General features: G+C 52.9%; 1 protein-coding gene across 1 annotated transcript; it reads right to left on the minus strand.

Annotated features, from left to right (window-relative positions):
• Positions 1-8,576: 8,576 nt before the first annotated feature.
• LOC144936580 (uncharacterized) lies at positions 8,577-14,052 on the minus strand. Its single transcript, XM_078863800.1, has 3 exons — positions 12,848-14,052; positions 11,136-11,230; positions 8,577-10,544 (listed from the first exon to the last, which is right to left on the minus strand). The coding sequence occupies exons 1-3, from the start codon at positions 13,425-13,427 to the stop codon at positions 10,527-10,529; spliced, it is 693 nt and encodes a 230-aa protein (XP_078719926.1). The 5' UTR covers positions 13,428-14,052; the 3' UTR covers positions 8,577-10,526.
• Positions 14,053-14,541: the final 489 nt, after the last annotated feature.

Consider the following 14,541-nt stretch of genomic DNA (forward strand, 5'->3'; position numbering starts at 1 on the left):
GAGTGGGTGGATTGGTGAGTATATTGATGGGTGAATGAGTTGGTGGATGAGTGAATGAGTGGGTACGTGATTGGGTGATTGGGTGGCTGAGTGCATGAATGAGTGGGTAGGTGGGTGAGTGCGTGAATAGATGGGTGAGAGTGAATGAATGGGGAAGTGGGTGGCCGATCGGGTTGCCACCGGACCTGGTTTTTCAGGATCGTTTAAAGAGTTGATGCCTACGGCAGCCACTAAGGGGCGCTAATCCGCCGGCGTTACCCTTGAATGGCAGCGCTAAGTTGGGACCCGTGAAGAACAGACAGACAGGGTCCTTGATATAAACATGTGACAATCGGCTGCTGATGAGACATTGAATGTCGAAACCGGCCCATTGCTTTCTTCTTTTAAAGCGATGCTACTGAAACCAGGGAATGTGGAAAACTTTTTAGTTTTCCACATTATTTGGTGACGCTACTGCTGCTGCCGACTGCGGTGGCCGTGGTGGTGCACAAACACAACAACAACACAGGCAACAACACAGTCAACACACAGCACGTTCGTCAACAACAACGACGACACCGCGGGCGCTGTCGTGGTCTGAAGGAGTAAACATCAATCGGTGACCTTGCGAGCGACGCGACCTCTTCCCGTAGGCCACACGCGCGCAGGTGAGAATCCGTCTCGAGCACGGCCGTTTCATCCCACGGTGGAGAGGCCTCGCGACCTCGCCAAGGGGCACTCCACCACACTGAGGACCCCTGATGGGTGCTGCTCGGGGGGGGGGCGGGAGTCCGTGCGCTTTCAACTTGGCAGCCACTAACCCCCCCCCCACACACACACCGTGATGTGTGGGATGAATGATGGGGTGGGTAAAGGTGCGAGCGCCCTCGTCGCCGTTTGAAGCTCTCTGCAGGAATGCTGCGTCCGTTGGCAGCTCGTGAACGTGGGGGACTTCAAGCGGATGGCGACGGTTGGCGAATCAACATCTTTAGAGTCGCGGTCTTCATTGAGACCTCGGCAATCCGATGAGCTGTGACGCTGTTTTTTTTCACAGACGGCGGATCAGTGTCACCGTGTCACAGTCTTCACGCCGGATGATTCCGTCGCTCCATCTCCGCGGCGCACGTCCCGTTCCGATGACGGCCGCCGCCTCGTCTCGCCGTCACGTGGCCCCCCACTCGAGCCCCACTTGATTTGTCTTCACGGTCACTGCGACGTCCCCAGCGTGCGTGCTCTCGTCCACGTGGCCCTCCTCCTCCTCCTGCCTCTCGGCTTCTACGTTGCAAGGAGGCACCTCTCTCTCTCTCTCGTGCTTGTTGCCGCAATTTTTCATCTTTTGTTAAAAAATGTCTTTGTCCCAACATTAATTGGCCGAACATTCCAGACGACTTGTCAGCGTTTCAATTATTTGAGTACGTGCAGTTTAATGCGACCAAGTCACCCGGAATGCCCCACATTTCGCTTGTGTCTCGGGAGCTAAGCACGGCTTGAGCCTGGTTAGTACTTGCATGGGAGACTGCCGGGGAACAGCAGGGGTTGTCGCCTCCGGCTGCGAGGTGACCAGGAGACGGCAGTGACGCCGTAGATTCCTCAATCCATCTGTGCTGGATTTTCACCGAGGTTCTCTGGATTCCTCCCACACGAAGCCAGACACTTCATGGGAATTCACAGCCAAACACCCCAACGTAGCAGCAGCCTGCCGCAAAACGAGTCTCGAGACTCGACGCGACTCTCCTGGATCAATAAGTCACCTTCAGATTTTGACATTGCGATTTATCGTTATGAGATGGAGCGGTGGCGCTGCGGTGGGCGCACTGCGCTCCGAACCCGGCGGCCTGACCTCGGTCCGGAACCACGGCTACCGTCAGTGGCGAGTGTTATCGGAACAGCTTTCCGCCCTACCGGTAGGATTTTCAAGGCAAATGTAGTAAAGTAACTCGCACTGACCAACGTGGTGAAGTATGGTCAGACAATCCCCGTGACTGATACGGCAGCGTCAAAAGCACTCATCCAGCAGTGGATTGACAACTTCGTGCGAGTTGTTATTTTAACGACCTCTGTTCTAATCATTGCGATGGTGTCGGCAGTAACAATTTTACCACCAGTCGACACTGCCTTTATGCCTTTGCCGAGTAAACCACTTGGATAACTTCCGTCTATCAGTGGTATTGCTCTTCACTCTCACTGCCGTACCGATACACACACACACTCCTTCAATATCATTTTTGTTGATGCATCCCATCGGCCGCACGGCATAAACAACACCAAGCACTGCAGTCTGTACGTGGAACATCAGACGCGCTGCGTTCTTCCAAGTGGCGGTATCCCGCAGCGCCTTCAAGCCGACGCTGTTGAGTCGAGCGGTGGACAGAGCGCGAGACGCGGCGGTGCGGCGCCGTGCCGCGGCACGCCCGGGCACACTGCGCTGACGTCAGCACCGCCCGCGTTGGAGGAGGAGAGAGAGCGAGAGGCGGGCACAGATCCGCGGGCCAGGGGAGAGCGCTCCGTGAGAGGCGGCTGTGGATCTCCGCTCTGCTCCGTCCCCACGGCCACCAAGAGGAGGGGGCGGCGGGGGGGGGGTGTTGGGAATACAGAGGTGTGAACGGTTGGTGAGAAGTGCAGGGGGAGTGATGAGGTGGTGATGATAATAATCTTAATTTAATTGTGTACAGCGTCATCCATGGTAATTGCGTCCCGTAACGATTCACATTAATAATTACATATGAGTGTAACATTCGAGCTACTCCCAAGCAAATGAAACCTCTCATAGAAGTTAAGTAAATGGAGACGTGGCACCCAAAGCAAAAGGCACAAACAGCTAAACACGACGCAGCGATTAGTCCGTTGCTGCGACGCGATGCCGTGATGAGGTGCGAGTTGAAATGACACTTTAAGGGCTGTGCATGTCAAAGACAAAGATCCCCTGTGTAGCCTTAACAGACTGTTGGGGCAAGTGCTGTTAGCGAGCACCTATGAGGGGGTAGGTGGCCAGCACCACGCCCGGCGGCCGCCTTTGTCTCCCGAGCGGCGATGTTTACACAGCGCAACAGATACTCATATGAGGCTGAGTCGACCTAGGATCGGCTCAGATAATCGTCACGGGTGTTGGCCGTGAGCGAGAATCGAACTCGGCTCGTGGGCTCCGTAGCGCGGCGCGCTCCCCGCTCCGCTACCAGCTCGTCCCATCACAAGACGCACGAACCCCAATGAGCGGCCACGACATTGAGAGAGAGACGACCCCACCCCACCACTCCGCAGGCGCAGCGAGGGGCAGGCCCGGGCTTGCAAGTGGGGGGCGAGGGGGCGAGGGAGGGATGGGGTTGCGGGGTGGGTCACGCCGTCGCACGCAGCCCCGCACGGGGCTGACGCGAGGGGCTGCTCGCCGCCTGACGCTCGCTCGGGTTGACGAGTCTCTTGCGAGCCGGCCGGCGAGTGGCTGCCTCGGTGGACTTGATGCCAATGTTCGGTTGTCTTTGTAATTGCGACGAAGCAGCGCCATTGCACGGAACGTCGCCTATCACGTATATGTCGTGTGTTGTTGATGTGTTGTTTTCATGTTTAGGCCACAGTGTTATTGACTGATGTGTTGAGCATTTCATTTGAACGTATTCTCGTGAGAGATTGCGATGGCTTGCAGGGAGCCGCCATCCAGCAGTTGATTGATCGTGGCTGATGACGATGATAGTGAATGTTTGATGATGCTGATTGCCGGGAAGGTGATGATTATCCTGCCATCGTATGGACCCCACCGAGATGAAGCCACCACCACCGTGCCAAGACGAGCGCACACATCCCCACTTATTCCCGACGTTCATTAAAATAACGGCGAATTTCCCCCTCCCCCACCCTCCCACCCCAGCCACCTCACACCACACCCACCTCCATCCCTCATCTCAGTCCATCAATTTTTCTTTCCCATCAACCCCCGCCGCCTTGCTCTTCCCAGCCCATCAACCAGCCACACCTCCGCGTGTACATCACCATCAAGATCAGTGTCAGCATTAGTATCAGAATGTCGTCATCAGTATTATATTGTCAATGTCCGTATCATCATCGTCATCGTTATAGCTGCGGTTCCATTCACTGATGATGGCCAAGGTAGAACGCGTTTCCTAAAATACTACCGCGTGTGTGGGGTGTGGTGAGGTCCGTGTGTGTGGTGAGGTGCGTGTGTGTGTGTGGTCAGTTGTGTGTGGGGTGAGGTGTGTGTGTGTGGTGAGTTGTGTGTGTGTGTGTGGTCAGTTGTGTGTGGGGTGAGTTGTGTGTGGGGTGAGGTGTGTGTGTACTGTGAGGTGTGTATATGTGTATTGTGAGGTGTGTGTGTTACTGTGAGGTGTGTGTGTGTGGCTCCGGCGAGTCCAATTCGATTCCAGCTCACAGCAAATAACAGCGGCGAATAATTAATTGAACCGGTCATGAACTTCTCCCGAGGTCGACTCAGCCTTGAATGAGTACCTGGGGCGGTGTGTGTAAACCTCAGCACTGGGGAGACAAAGGCGGCCGGGCGTCGCCACCCATGTCTTTGTGTGCCGTGGCGGTCTTCATAGGGTCTCGCTCCCAGCACTTTCCCCAACAATATGTTAGGACTATGACGATGGATATTGATCTTGATATGTGGGTGGGGAGCGGTGGCGTAGTAGTTAATCCCTCTCTTAAGTCGACTCAGCAGGAAATGCGCGTTTGTGTTTGTAGGTAATAATTATCACCCTTCCTCAACCACTCCCACGCCACCCGGCCCCGTAACGGGGAGTGAGAGGAGCAAGCGGAGGTGGGGATACGTGGGGAGATGTGGGGAGGGGCTCCCAATCCCAGAAAAAAAACCTTGGCTTTGTGTCGTCCTATTCTTAGGTTTTTTCGGTAAAGTCACGTAGGTAAAACATCAAAATTAATGAAAATAAAATAAAATCACGACGTTTCGGAGGCAACACAAGTCTCCGTCATCAGGTGGGACCGTCACAGCCGAATTAGCTGCATCAATTGAGGCAATGATTCAAGATGTAATCCCTTATAAGCAAGTTGAAGGGGGGAGGAGAGGGGGGGGAGCTCATCAGAATGTGGTAGCCAATGAATGGAACGTATCGGGAGGGAGGGGGGCGGGGCTCAAAGACAGCACGGAGTGCTAAGCACAACGCATCGGGAGGGGGAGGGGGGGGGGCGGGGCCAAAAAAATGGACGACGGCTTGGACGCGGTTGCTGCTGCACACGCCAACACAATGGACAGAGAGGGGGAGGGGAGGTCTTATACACATGATAGACAAAAGAACGAAAATGCCCATGTTTATACCAATGCTGGCTGAACAATGAAGAGAGCACTGCAAAAAAATAACTGGGATGTTAACACTCGGTAAAGTAAAGTAAAATAGTGCCTGTCAGATAAGATGGTCCAAAAAAGTGTAATTAAGTCTTTTTTGCGTGGTTGATAACATCTTTCCAATGATTACTAAGTTTGTACCCATCATCACGGTTGAAATTATGTCTGTGTTTGTATATTTGTATGGCTTCGTGTACAAACCTTTGATGGTAGCCGGGAGGTTTGCAGAAAGCCTTGGTCTCGGAAAAGACAATTTCATGAGAGCCCACCGAGTTGTAGCAATGATCGGCAACGGCAGAAGAATCAGTTCTGCCGTGTTTCAGATCTGACTTGTGCTCGCGGACACGATCAGAAACATGACGTTTCGTTCTCATGAAATTGTCTTTTCCGAGACCAAGGTTCTCTGCAAACCTCCCGGCTACCATCAAAGGTTTGTACACGAAGCCATACAAATATACAAACACAGACATAATTTCAACCGTGATGATGGGTACAAACTTAGTAATCATTGGAAAGATGTTATCAACCACGCAAAAAAGACTTAATTACACTTTTTTGGACCATCTTATCTGACAGGCACTATTTTACTTTACTTTACCGAGTGTTAACATCCCAGTTATTTTTTAACAGTACTCTCTTCATTGTTCAGCCAGCATTGGTATAAACATGGGCATTTTCGTTCTTTTGTCTATCATGTGTATCAGACCTCCCCTCCCCCTCTCTGTCCATTGTGTTGGCGTGTGCAGCAGCAACCGCGTCCAAGCCGTCGTCCATTTTTTTGGCCCCGCCCCCCCCCTCCCGATGCGTTGTGCTTAGCACTCCGTGCTGTCTTTGAGCCCCGCCCCCCTCCCTCCCGATACGTTCCATTCATTGGCTACCACATTCTGATGAGCTCCCCCCCCTCTCCTCCCCCCTTCAACTTGCTTTTAAGGGATTACATCTTGAATCATTGCCTCACTTGATGCAGCTAATTCGGCTGTGACGGTCCCACCTGATGACGGAGACTTGTGTTGCCTCCGAAACGTCGTGATTTTTGTTTTATTTTATTTTCATTAATTTTGATGTTTTACCTACGTGACTTTACCGAAAAAACCTAAGAATATGATTCCTTGCAGTCACGAAAGCTTCAAATCTAGAATTTGTGTCGTCCCCAACGACCTCGGGGAAACGAGAGGCTCAGATACCCCGCCTCCTGCCCCCCACACCCCCCTCACAGCCCCGCTCCCTCCCCCTATCTATCGCATCCATCCCGTGGATTGACTGTTTATCCACACCCATTCCCATTGGCACGGTCGCTCACTCATCCACAGGTTAACGTTCACGCGTTCGGCTCAGTGATTGCACAACTATGCCCAGCAAGCATGCCAACGTTGGCTCAAAGTTTGCTGGGAACGCGGTGTATGCCATGCGGCTGATACGCAAATACTGGAGTACTTTAGCCAATAAATAAAATATCTCCAATGTAGCCTTTAACCGACGGTCGGGATGGGTGGTCAGCCAGCACCTCGGGTGGCCAGCCAAAACCACGCCCGACCGCCTTTGTCTCCCACAGTACTGATAATTAACACACCGGAACCAGGCCATGTACTAATTTATCGCTGAGTCGACCTAGAGAAGATTCGGGACCGGTATAGGTAAGAATCGCGGCGCTCGGTACACAGTGTGCTAATCACTGCGCCACCACTCCAGCCCTAACAAACCGCCTGCCCATAATCAGCCATGGTCCATCCACTGCTGAATGAAGGCCTCTTCTAGCCGTCGCCAGTTCTCACGATCTTGCGATGTACATTCGTACATCTGGCTCCCCGTATACAACGCACTCACTTTGTAACAGCACTTAAATAGACTCAACAATCGTCAATAGCACAGTGACCTTAACATAACACATATATATATGATATGCAACGTTTCGGGCAATGTCTCGTCTTCATAGCAAATCCAACAAATAGTGTGTGATCCGTCGATCTATTGGCAGACTTAACGGACTTGTTGGGTTCACGTATGTTGATGCTCATCGGCGAGGTGTAGCGTGCAGAGCAGGAGGCCACCTGTGGGTGTGCCGCGGCGATTGACCTTTGACCGGCATCATCAGCAGCACAATGGGTCATTCACCACCGCTGTGTTTGCAACCTCTCGCTTGTAGCCCGAGGCTCACAAACCAGACTCTGTCTGTCGTGCCTGCATAGCTGCGTACAGACATAGGATATCCCCCGACACTGGAAGTTACGGCAATGCATTCCGTTAGCCCAGTAGAGTCGCACTGAGGAGTCCCAAGACTAGTTTGCAGGAAAGTGCTGCTGCATTGGGGTGTTTGGCCGTGAATTCCCGTGAAGTGTCTGGCTTCGTGTGGAAGGAAACCAGAGAACCCCGGTGAAAACCCAGCACAGATGGATTGAGGAATCTACGGCGTCACTGCCATCTCCTGGTCACCTCGCAGCCAGAGGCGACGACCCCTGCTGTTCCCCGGCAGTCTCCTATGCAAGTGCTCACATAGGCTCAAGCCGTGCTTAGCTCCCGAGACACAAGCGAAATGGGTCGCATTGCCGGTGATTTGGTCGCATTAAACTGCACGTACTCAAATTATTGAAACGCTGACAAGTCGTCTGGAATGTTCGGTCAATTAATGTTGGGACAAAGAAAACTTAACAAAAGATGAAAAATTGCGACAACACGCACGAGAGAGAGAGAGGCGCCTCCTTGCAACGCAGAAGCCGATCGGCAGGAGGAGGAGGGCCACGTGGACGAGAGTACGCACGCTGGGGACGTCGCAGTGGCCGTGAAGACAAATCGAGTGGGGCTCGAGCGGGGGGGCACGTGACGGCGAGACGAGGCGGCGGATCGGGCGTCGTTAGATGTCACGCGGTCTCTGTGCTGGATGACCACAGCCGCACCACGACTGGAGAGTTTTTAATGCTCCGTTTGTGCATCGTCAGGGACCTGCATCTGCTACTGTGGTTTGTGCGGTGGACGCGGCTTAAAATAAACCATGAGCAGCTTCGTGGGAGACCAAATCCCAGAGATCTTCTGCGTTGGGCCTTTCGCAAGGATGAACAAGTTTTAATGCAGGGTGATCCATTTACAGACTCCCCACTGATTTCGAATGCACCTTCCGTACCCTCTTCTCGACAGCTGAGCGAGCATAGTGCAGCGATGGCTCCACATCCTTGATGAGCAGGCGTGTATAAGACCCACTCTCTACCCCACCAGCCCACCCACACTCGACCCTCTCTTGCGCCACACGCCCGCACACGAATCAGCCAAACGAGTCACTGCTGCTCAGACGGTGCCGGATTCAATACGACGCATATTTATTGTAAACCATACGTTTAAAAACAAATCGACAGTGTGATCACAAACATAAACCTATATAAATTTACAGTACAGGAAATAGTGTTACACCTCAAGTACTCTTTTTGTTTTAAGTTAAATGCTTTATCACTAAAGTAACTCGCGGATAGATATATATTTTACATATTTAAAATCAGGGCAACTTATGGAATTACCAGTGGCGTAGTAGCAGTGTGGATGGCAATAGGCTCTGGTCCTGCCCTGGGCAGTCGCCCCGGCCTGCACACTCGATCGTCGCTGCGCCACTGGAGTTCACGGCAGTGAGCAAGAGACATGGCCAAGCGTCGTCTCGCATTCGAAGCTTCATAATTTATACGACTCATCACATCGCTTCAGTCAAATGCGTGTCGTAAACCCTCCTCCACCCCACACGGTTAATAAATACAATTGTCGCACGATGGACAAACGTGGCCAATTGATCGCCGCTTGAGCAGCACCACCGCCGTGACGTCGAAGGCGTCTCACAATTGGGAACGAGTCTTCCGGCGAAAGTTTCAAAGACTTGAGTCGCACGGCAACTGTTCTCGCCGTTTGATGATTTACGGTCGCGGCTCGATTAACAAATCGATATTTTTGTTCCGTTTGTGTCGTTTCTCATCCGTTGGTTTGGAAGCTTGTTTTCGCGTTCCGTTAGCCTCGGCGCTTTGTGAACACAACACGTACCGTATATCATTCGCGTGATAAAATGGGACCTTTTTTACCAGTATCACTTGATTCCTTGCAAAAGGTTTCTATTTGGTGTTTGAACACCTTAACACCTGTTTTTATTGCCAGAAAGGGTAAACGCCTATTAGTATTTTTTCATACATTCGCTTAATATGTTAGCGATTCTTGCACAAAACAGGCATGCGATTCAGCGCGTGTATACCGCGAGAACAAGCGTGGATTTCAGCTCCGCCGAATCAACGGATGGTTACAAAGATAACGTCGATAATCCCTGGGTTATTGTGGCGAAGCAAGAGATCAAATAACGCAATATTAAGCACAATTTGAATTACGATTTGCATCCCTGTCAGTAGAATAAACTTTTTTGAACCGTGCATGTGTATCCATGCCATAACTTTAAATTAAATTTTTTTTGTCAATTAAACACTCAATCAACATAGCGAACGTGACCAGGTAACCGACTGCAAATCATTGCATTTGTTCAAAAGGAAAACACAATACACGCTAGCTGTCTGTTCTGGGAAGTCCGACAAGTATGAAGCTTCCTAAATGAGAGAATTATTTTTGAAAGTGACCTTTAGGCATGCCAACCTAAATCTGCAGTGATCTCACAGTGGCCTCACAGCGAGATCACTGTGGTCTCACTGCAGTGACTGCCATACATTTTGCTGTCACTATCGTAACTTCTAAAAATCTATTTTAAGCTTTTTCTTCCTCAATGAAGAACTTTCGAAACTTGAAACAACTTGGGTGCAGCCGCGAGACAAGAGCTGTTTTTTTAGTGTGTAACATCTTGCGTTACACATTCACGAGCAAAACAAAGGGTCGATCCCCAGCCCCAATGGGCACAAGTTCTCGCACGGGTCCAAGTGCAGATTGTTGCCTATTGTCGGCTTTGGAGACCTATCGTAGGCTGCTGGGGGCCAAGTATAGGCTTTTGGGGGCCTGCCGTAGACTTTTGTAGACCTGTCGTATTGCTGGAGGCCTAGTTGTAGACTGTTGAGGGCCTAGTGAAGGCTAAGACCAAGTGCATGCTGTTGAAGTATGAGTGTAAGTAAACACAATCGGGATTTGCGCACAAAGTCGCTTAATGTTTATGTTGTGTAAGCTGTAGTGTCGGCTGTCACGGTCGTTTCGTCGGGCAAAGCTTGGGGGCAGCCCGACCATCATTATCCTGGGATCGTGCTGTCGTGGAGTCGCGTGGTCTCTTCGAGGTGCGGAGTTAGGAGTGCAGGCCAACCTGCAGGTGACACAAAGACACACACACACAGGTGTTCATAGTCCACTCTAAGAAGCGTCTATTTGCAATACTTGTTTTGTATTTCTCCCACAAATGTCACCCTAATTGTGACGTCGCGTCACGAGACGAATCCATGCGGAACTCTCGCACAGCAGCGCAGTTTGGGAACGACCCACGGAAGCGGATATCAAGAGCTACCTCCGAGTAATTTACTGTTTCCCAAAACGGAATTGTTTCTCTGTAGCGGCCACAACCGGGGCGCGTCTGCTGTGATCCGTGTGATTTTATTCTCATTCGCCAATAAACCAAAGAATCCGTACTATTGGTATCCGCGACGTTATTATAGCACCAGGATACCACCGTCCGAAATTCATTCTATCCCTTTCTAGCGTATAACAAATAATACGGTCAGAAGCTGAACGCTAATGTCGACATTAGCTGCTGGCCACGACTTTGTGCAGTTTAGCCGTTCCTCATCCGTTGAAGCAGCTCAGAGCACAGTGAGTTTATTATAAAGTCCATATACATGCATGAGTAACCACAGTGTTAAGAGACGACTGTGTTGTGTGCGTGTGCCCCGCTAAAGCAAACCTGCTCAGGTGTGCTGGACGAGTGCTGTTGGCTTGTGGGGCTCTCCACGCACGCTCCACTCTCCGCACACGCGTAGCGCCTCTTCACGAAATAATCTGGACGCAGACCAGCACAAATAAAGACAAGGATCCCCCATGTAGCCTCAACAGACCACGGAGAGCAAGTGCAGCGCCTATTACTGCCGGCACGGCACACGAGGGTGGTGTGGGTGCCGGGCGTCTTGTCGACGTTTATCATAATAAAGGTTTTTGGGTTAGATCGCGTTCCGTATAAATGCGTCGTATTTATACTTACGCGATCTAACCTCAAAACCGTTATCATGAGTAACATTGGTCACGAAAGCCGACGTGTTAAACCGTGGACTCACTCAGCCCTGATGTCACCCACACTTCGTCGATGTCACCCACACTTCCTCCACACGGGTGGAAGAGACGGGGGGGGGGGTAGAAACTCCCACAATACCGAAGGTGACTCAAGTCACCGAGTTTCAAACGGGAACCGAACTTAAATTACCCAGTCACGTGGCGTGGATTTGTTTTTTACGCAAACATATTCAGGTAGAGGCGCAGCCCTGCAATCGCATGCTCGCGACTCTGCCGCTGGAAGAACCTCCAGGAGAGGAGAGGACGTCTGGCAGAGGGCCCCTCGGGTCGATGGTATTTGGGGGAGGGGGGGGTTGTATTTCTAACACGCTGCCCAGACGCCTTGAAAGAGAGGGGGGAGCAGCCCACGCTTTACCCCACCTCACGCGACCTGCTGCCCGTTAGACAGATTTTTGACCCCCCCCCCCTCCTCTGTCACACGACGTTACTAAAAGTCAGACCCCCCCCCCTCAAATATGACGTCACAAAGCCCTGCCCCCCCAAAATATATAAAACATCCTTCAAATCGCTTTAAACTATTGTCATTGTAGTGCGGATTTAATGTGGCGCTGCACTCTGTTGTAGGAGAAAGTCTATTTAATTAAGTAGACCGTGTTGTCTATATTTATTTAATGTTGCGCATTTTGATGTGACGTCACATGTCTCACCCCCCCCCCCCGTTACACATCGTCACAAATATCTGACCCCCACCCCCCCTAGGTGCGTGACGTCATTTATGGACGGCCCCTAAGTCAGGCTCTGCCCTCCCCCAAACTCCCCCCCCCCCACGCCCTCGGCCCCACGCCTCCTGCCGCGACCTGCCCGGGCAAGCTCAGGCAGAGCCAGGCACCCCCCCCCCCAGGTCCCACCGCAGTCATCCAGAGTCCCCCACAGGAAATGAGTGTCCAGCCAGAGACACAACACCACCACGCCTCTGCGCACTCTCTAGCGATGTCCCATTACTTTTATAAAGTTTTGTGTTAAATGATATTAAGGTCACACCAACACGCGCGGCGTTGTGGCCGACACGGGCCGTGCTGAGTGTTCTTGCTGCCAAAGCAGCAGCAGCAGCAGCAGATAATGTCTCACGAATTGGTTTAAACTTTACCAAGGGAATGCAGATTGCATTTCCATGTCTGTCCCTCCGCATATAAAAGCATACTTTGACACATCCCATCAGGCAACCAGCGTTGGTTCAGCACAAGCGAAGCTCTGCGCAGACACAGCTCCGTGGAAGGAGTCGGCATTGTCCACCTGCGGGTGACTGTGGATGGGCTGCGTGAGAAGGTCGACTACACACGGGGATGATGGCGATGGACGGGGGGACCGTGACAGGCGAGACGCCGTTACCTGTCAGATCACGATGCGGCTCCCGCTCGCGACACCTGCGGCGATGGCTCCGTCTCGTCGCGACCTCTCTGCCGCTGCTGTCGCGCTCCCCTGTCGCGACACGGCGTCGCGAACAACTCGAGCTGCTGCTGCTGCTGCTGCAGTCGCCCTCCTCCAGCCGCTCTCCGCCGTCACCACCACCAACATCTCCCGCCGACGGATGGACAATGCCGCTGCTGCTGCCGCCGCCGCTGACGATGATGCTCGGCCAATACAATTCGGGCACCTGCCGTGCGTCCAACTTCTCCCACTTGTAGCGGGACCCCTCCTGCTCCTCCTGCTCCCGGCAAGGGGGCGACAGGGGGGTCCCTCTCTCGAAGTCGAACCCCCATCGCTCGCAGTCCCTCCTGGCCAGCTCACGCAGCTCCCTCCGCAGCTGCGAGTCGCGTCGCCCCCCATCCTCGCCCGGACCCCCGAACAGATTCCGGCAAACCGCGGAGTTGAGGGGTCGGAGAGGGTTGCGGGACAGGGGGGGGCCACCTGCCCCCCGATTCGGGGGGGAGATCCCCCGGCAGACTTGGACTGAATGAGCCACAGCCATAGTCCCAGAGGAAATGAATAAACCCACGGGTCGCCTTCGACTGTTGCCAGTCACGCAGGAAACTAACGCAGCGGATGAACGACGGCTTTGGCGGGGGGGGGGGGGTCCCTGTGGTTGACGGGGATCGTCCGGGGCCCGGTTCGAGACCCCCTCTCACTGGGGTCCGTGACCCCCTCTCACTGGGGTCCGCTAGTCGGCGTTGTTTTGTTTTTGGTCTCCGGCAGTCGGAGTCCAGGCGGCGTCTTCACCCACGGGGACGAGCGACGCGGATTATTCACACGTCGCGGGCACTGTGTATAGAAGGTCACGCCGGCCCCTCTTGGAAAGCCTTATCATCCAGCAGTGGATAGACCAAGGCTGGCTGCTTGCTGCTGCTGCTTGCCGATGGGGGTGGTGGCGATGATTTAAAACTGCGCACCAGCGTTGATGGGAGGAGATGAGTCGAGCTGATGGAAGCCTCGCGTCTTCCCGCCAGGGATTCGCTCACAAGTCGTCCGTCACCTGTCAGCCTCGGCCGTCACCTGTCAGCCTCACCTGTCAGCCTCGCCCGTCACCTGGACGATACCTGCCGGGGCGACAGCACCCGGGCGAATACCTCCACACGTATCTGAACGCTGCGTCGCAGCAAACTCAGCTTTTATACGATCCACGTTTGGCGCCAAAACACGTCACGGGCCCCGCCCCCAACCGCACCCCTGCCAGGGCGCGCTTCTCATTGGCTGCGGGGTGACGTAGAGGGAGGCCACGCCCATCACGTGACGTCATCGTGTTGACGTGACTGGGGGGGGTCTCTGGGTGACGTGGGAGGGTGACTCATGGACGGATGGGATGGATCTTGGGGGTGACTCGAGACATTATGTCATAGGATGAGAGTCGTGAGTCATGAATGGACGAGAAAGGGGTGATTATACACACTATGTAACACGATTTTTGTTCCTGGGTAGTGTTGTTTTCTAATTGCTAATGCGTTTTCTCATTGAAAATAGGCACATTTCAAAATATCACTGTCCTGGTCACAAAAGCCGAGTTTGTGGGGAATAGCAACAGCCACTTCCTGTACGGTTGAGGAATTAACAATTAGAAAATAACACTGACTATCCAGGGACAAAAAATT

The sequence above is a fragment of the Lampetra fluviatilis genome, chromosome 16, assembly GCF_964198595.1.
Source record: "Lampetra fluviatilis chromosome 16, kcLamFluv1.1, whole genome shotgun sequence".
Classification (NCBI taxonomy): domain Eukaryota; kingdom Metazoa; phylum Chordata; class Hyperoartia; order Petromyzontiformes; family Petromyzontidae; genus Lampetra; species Lampetra fluviatilis.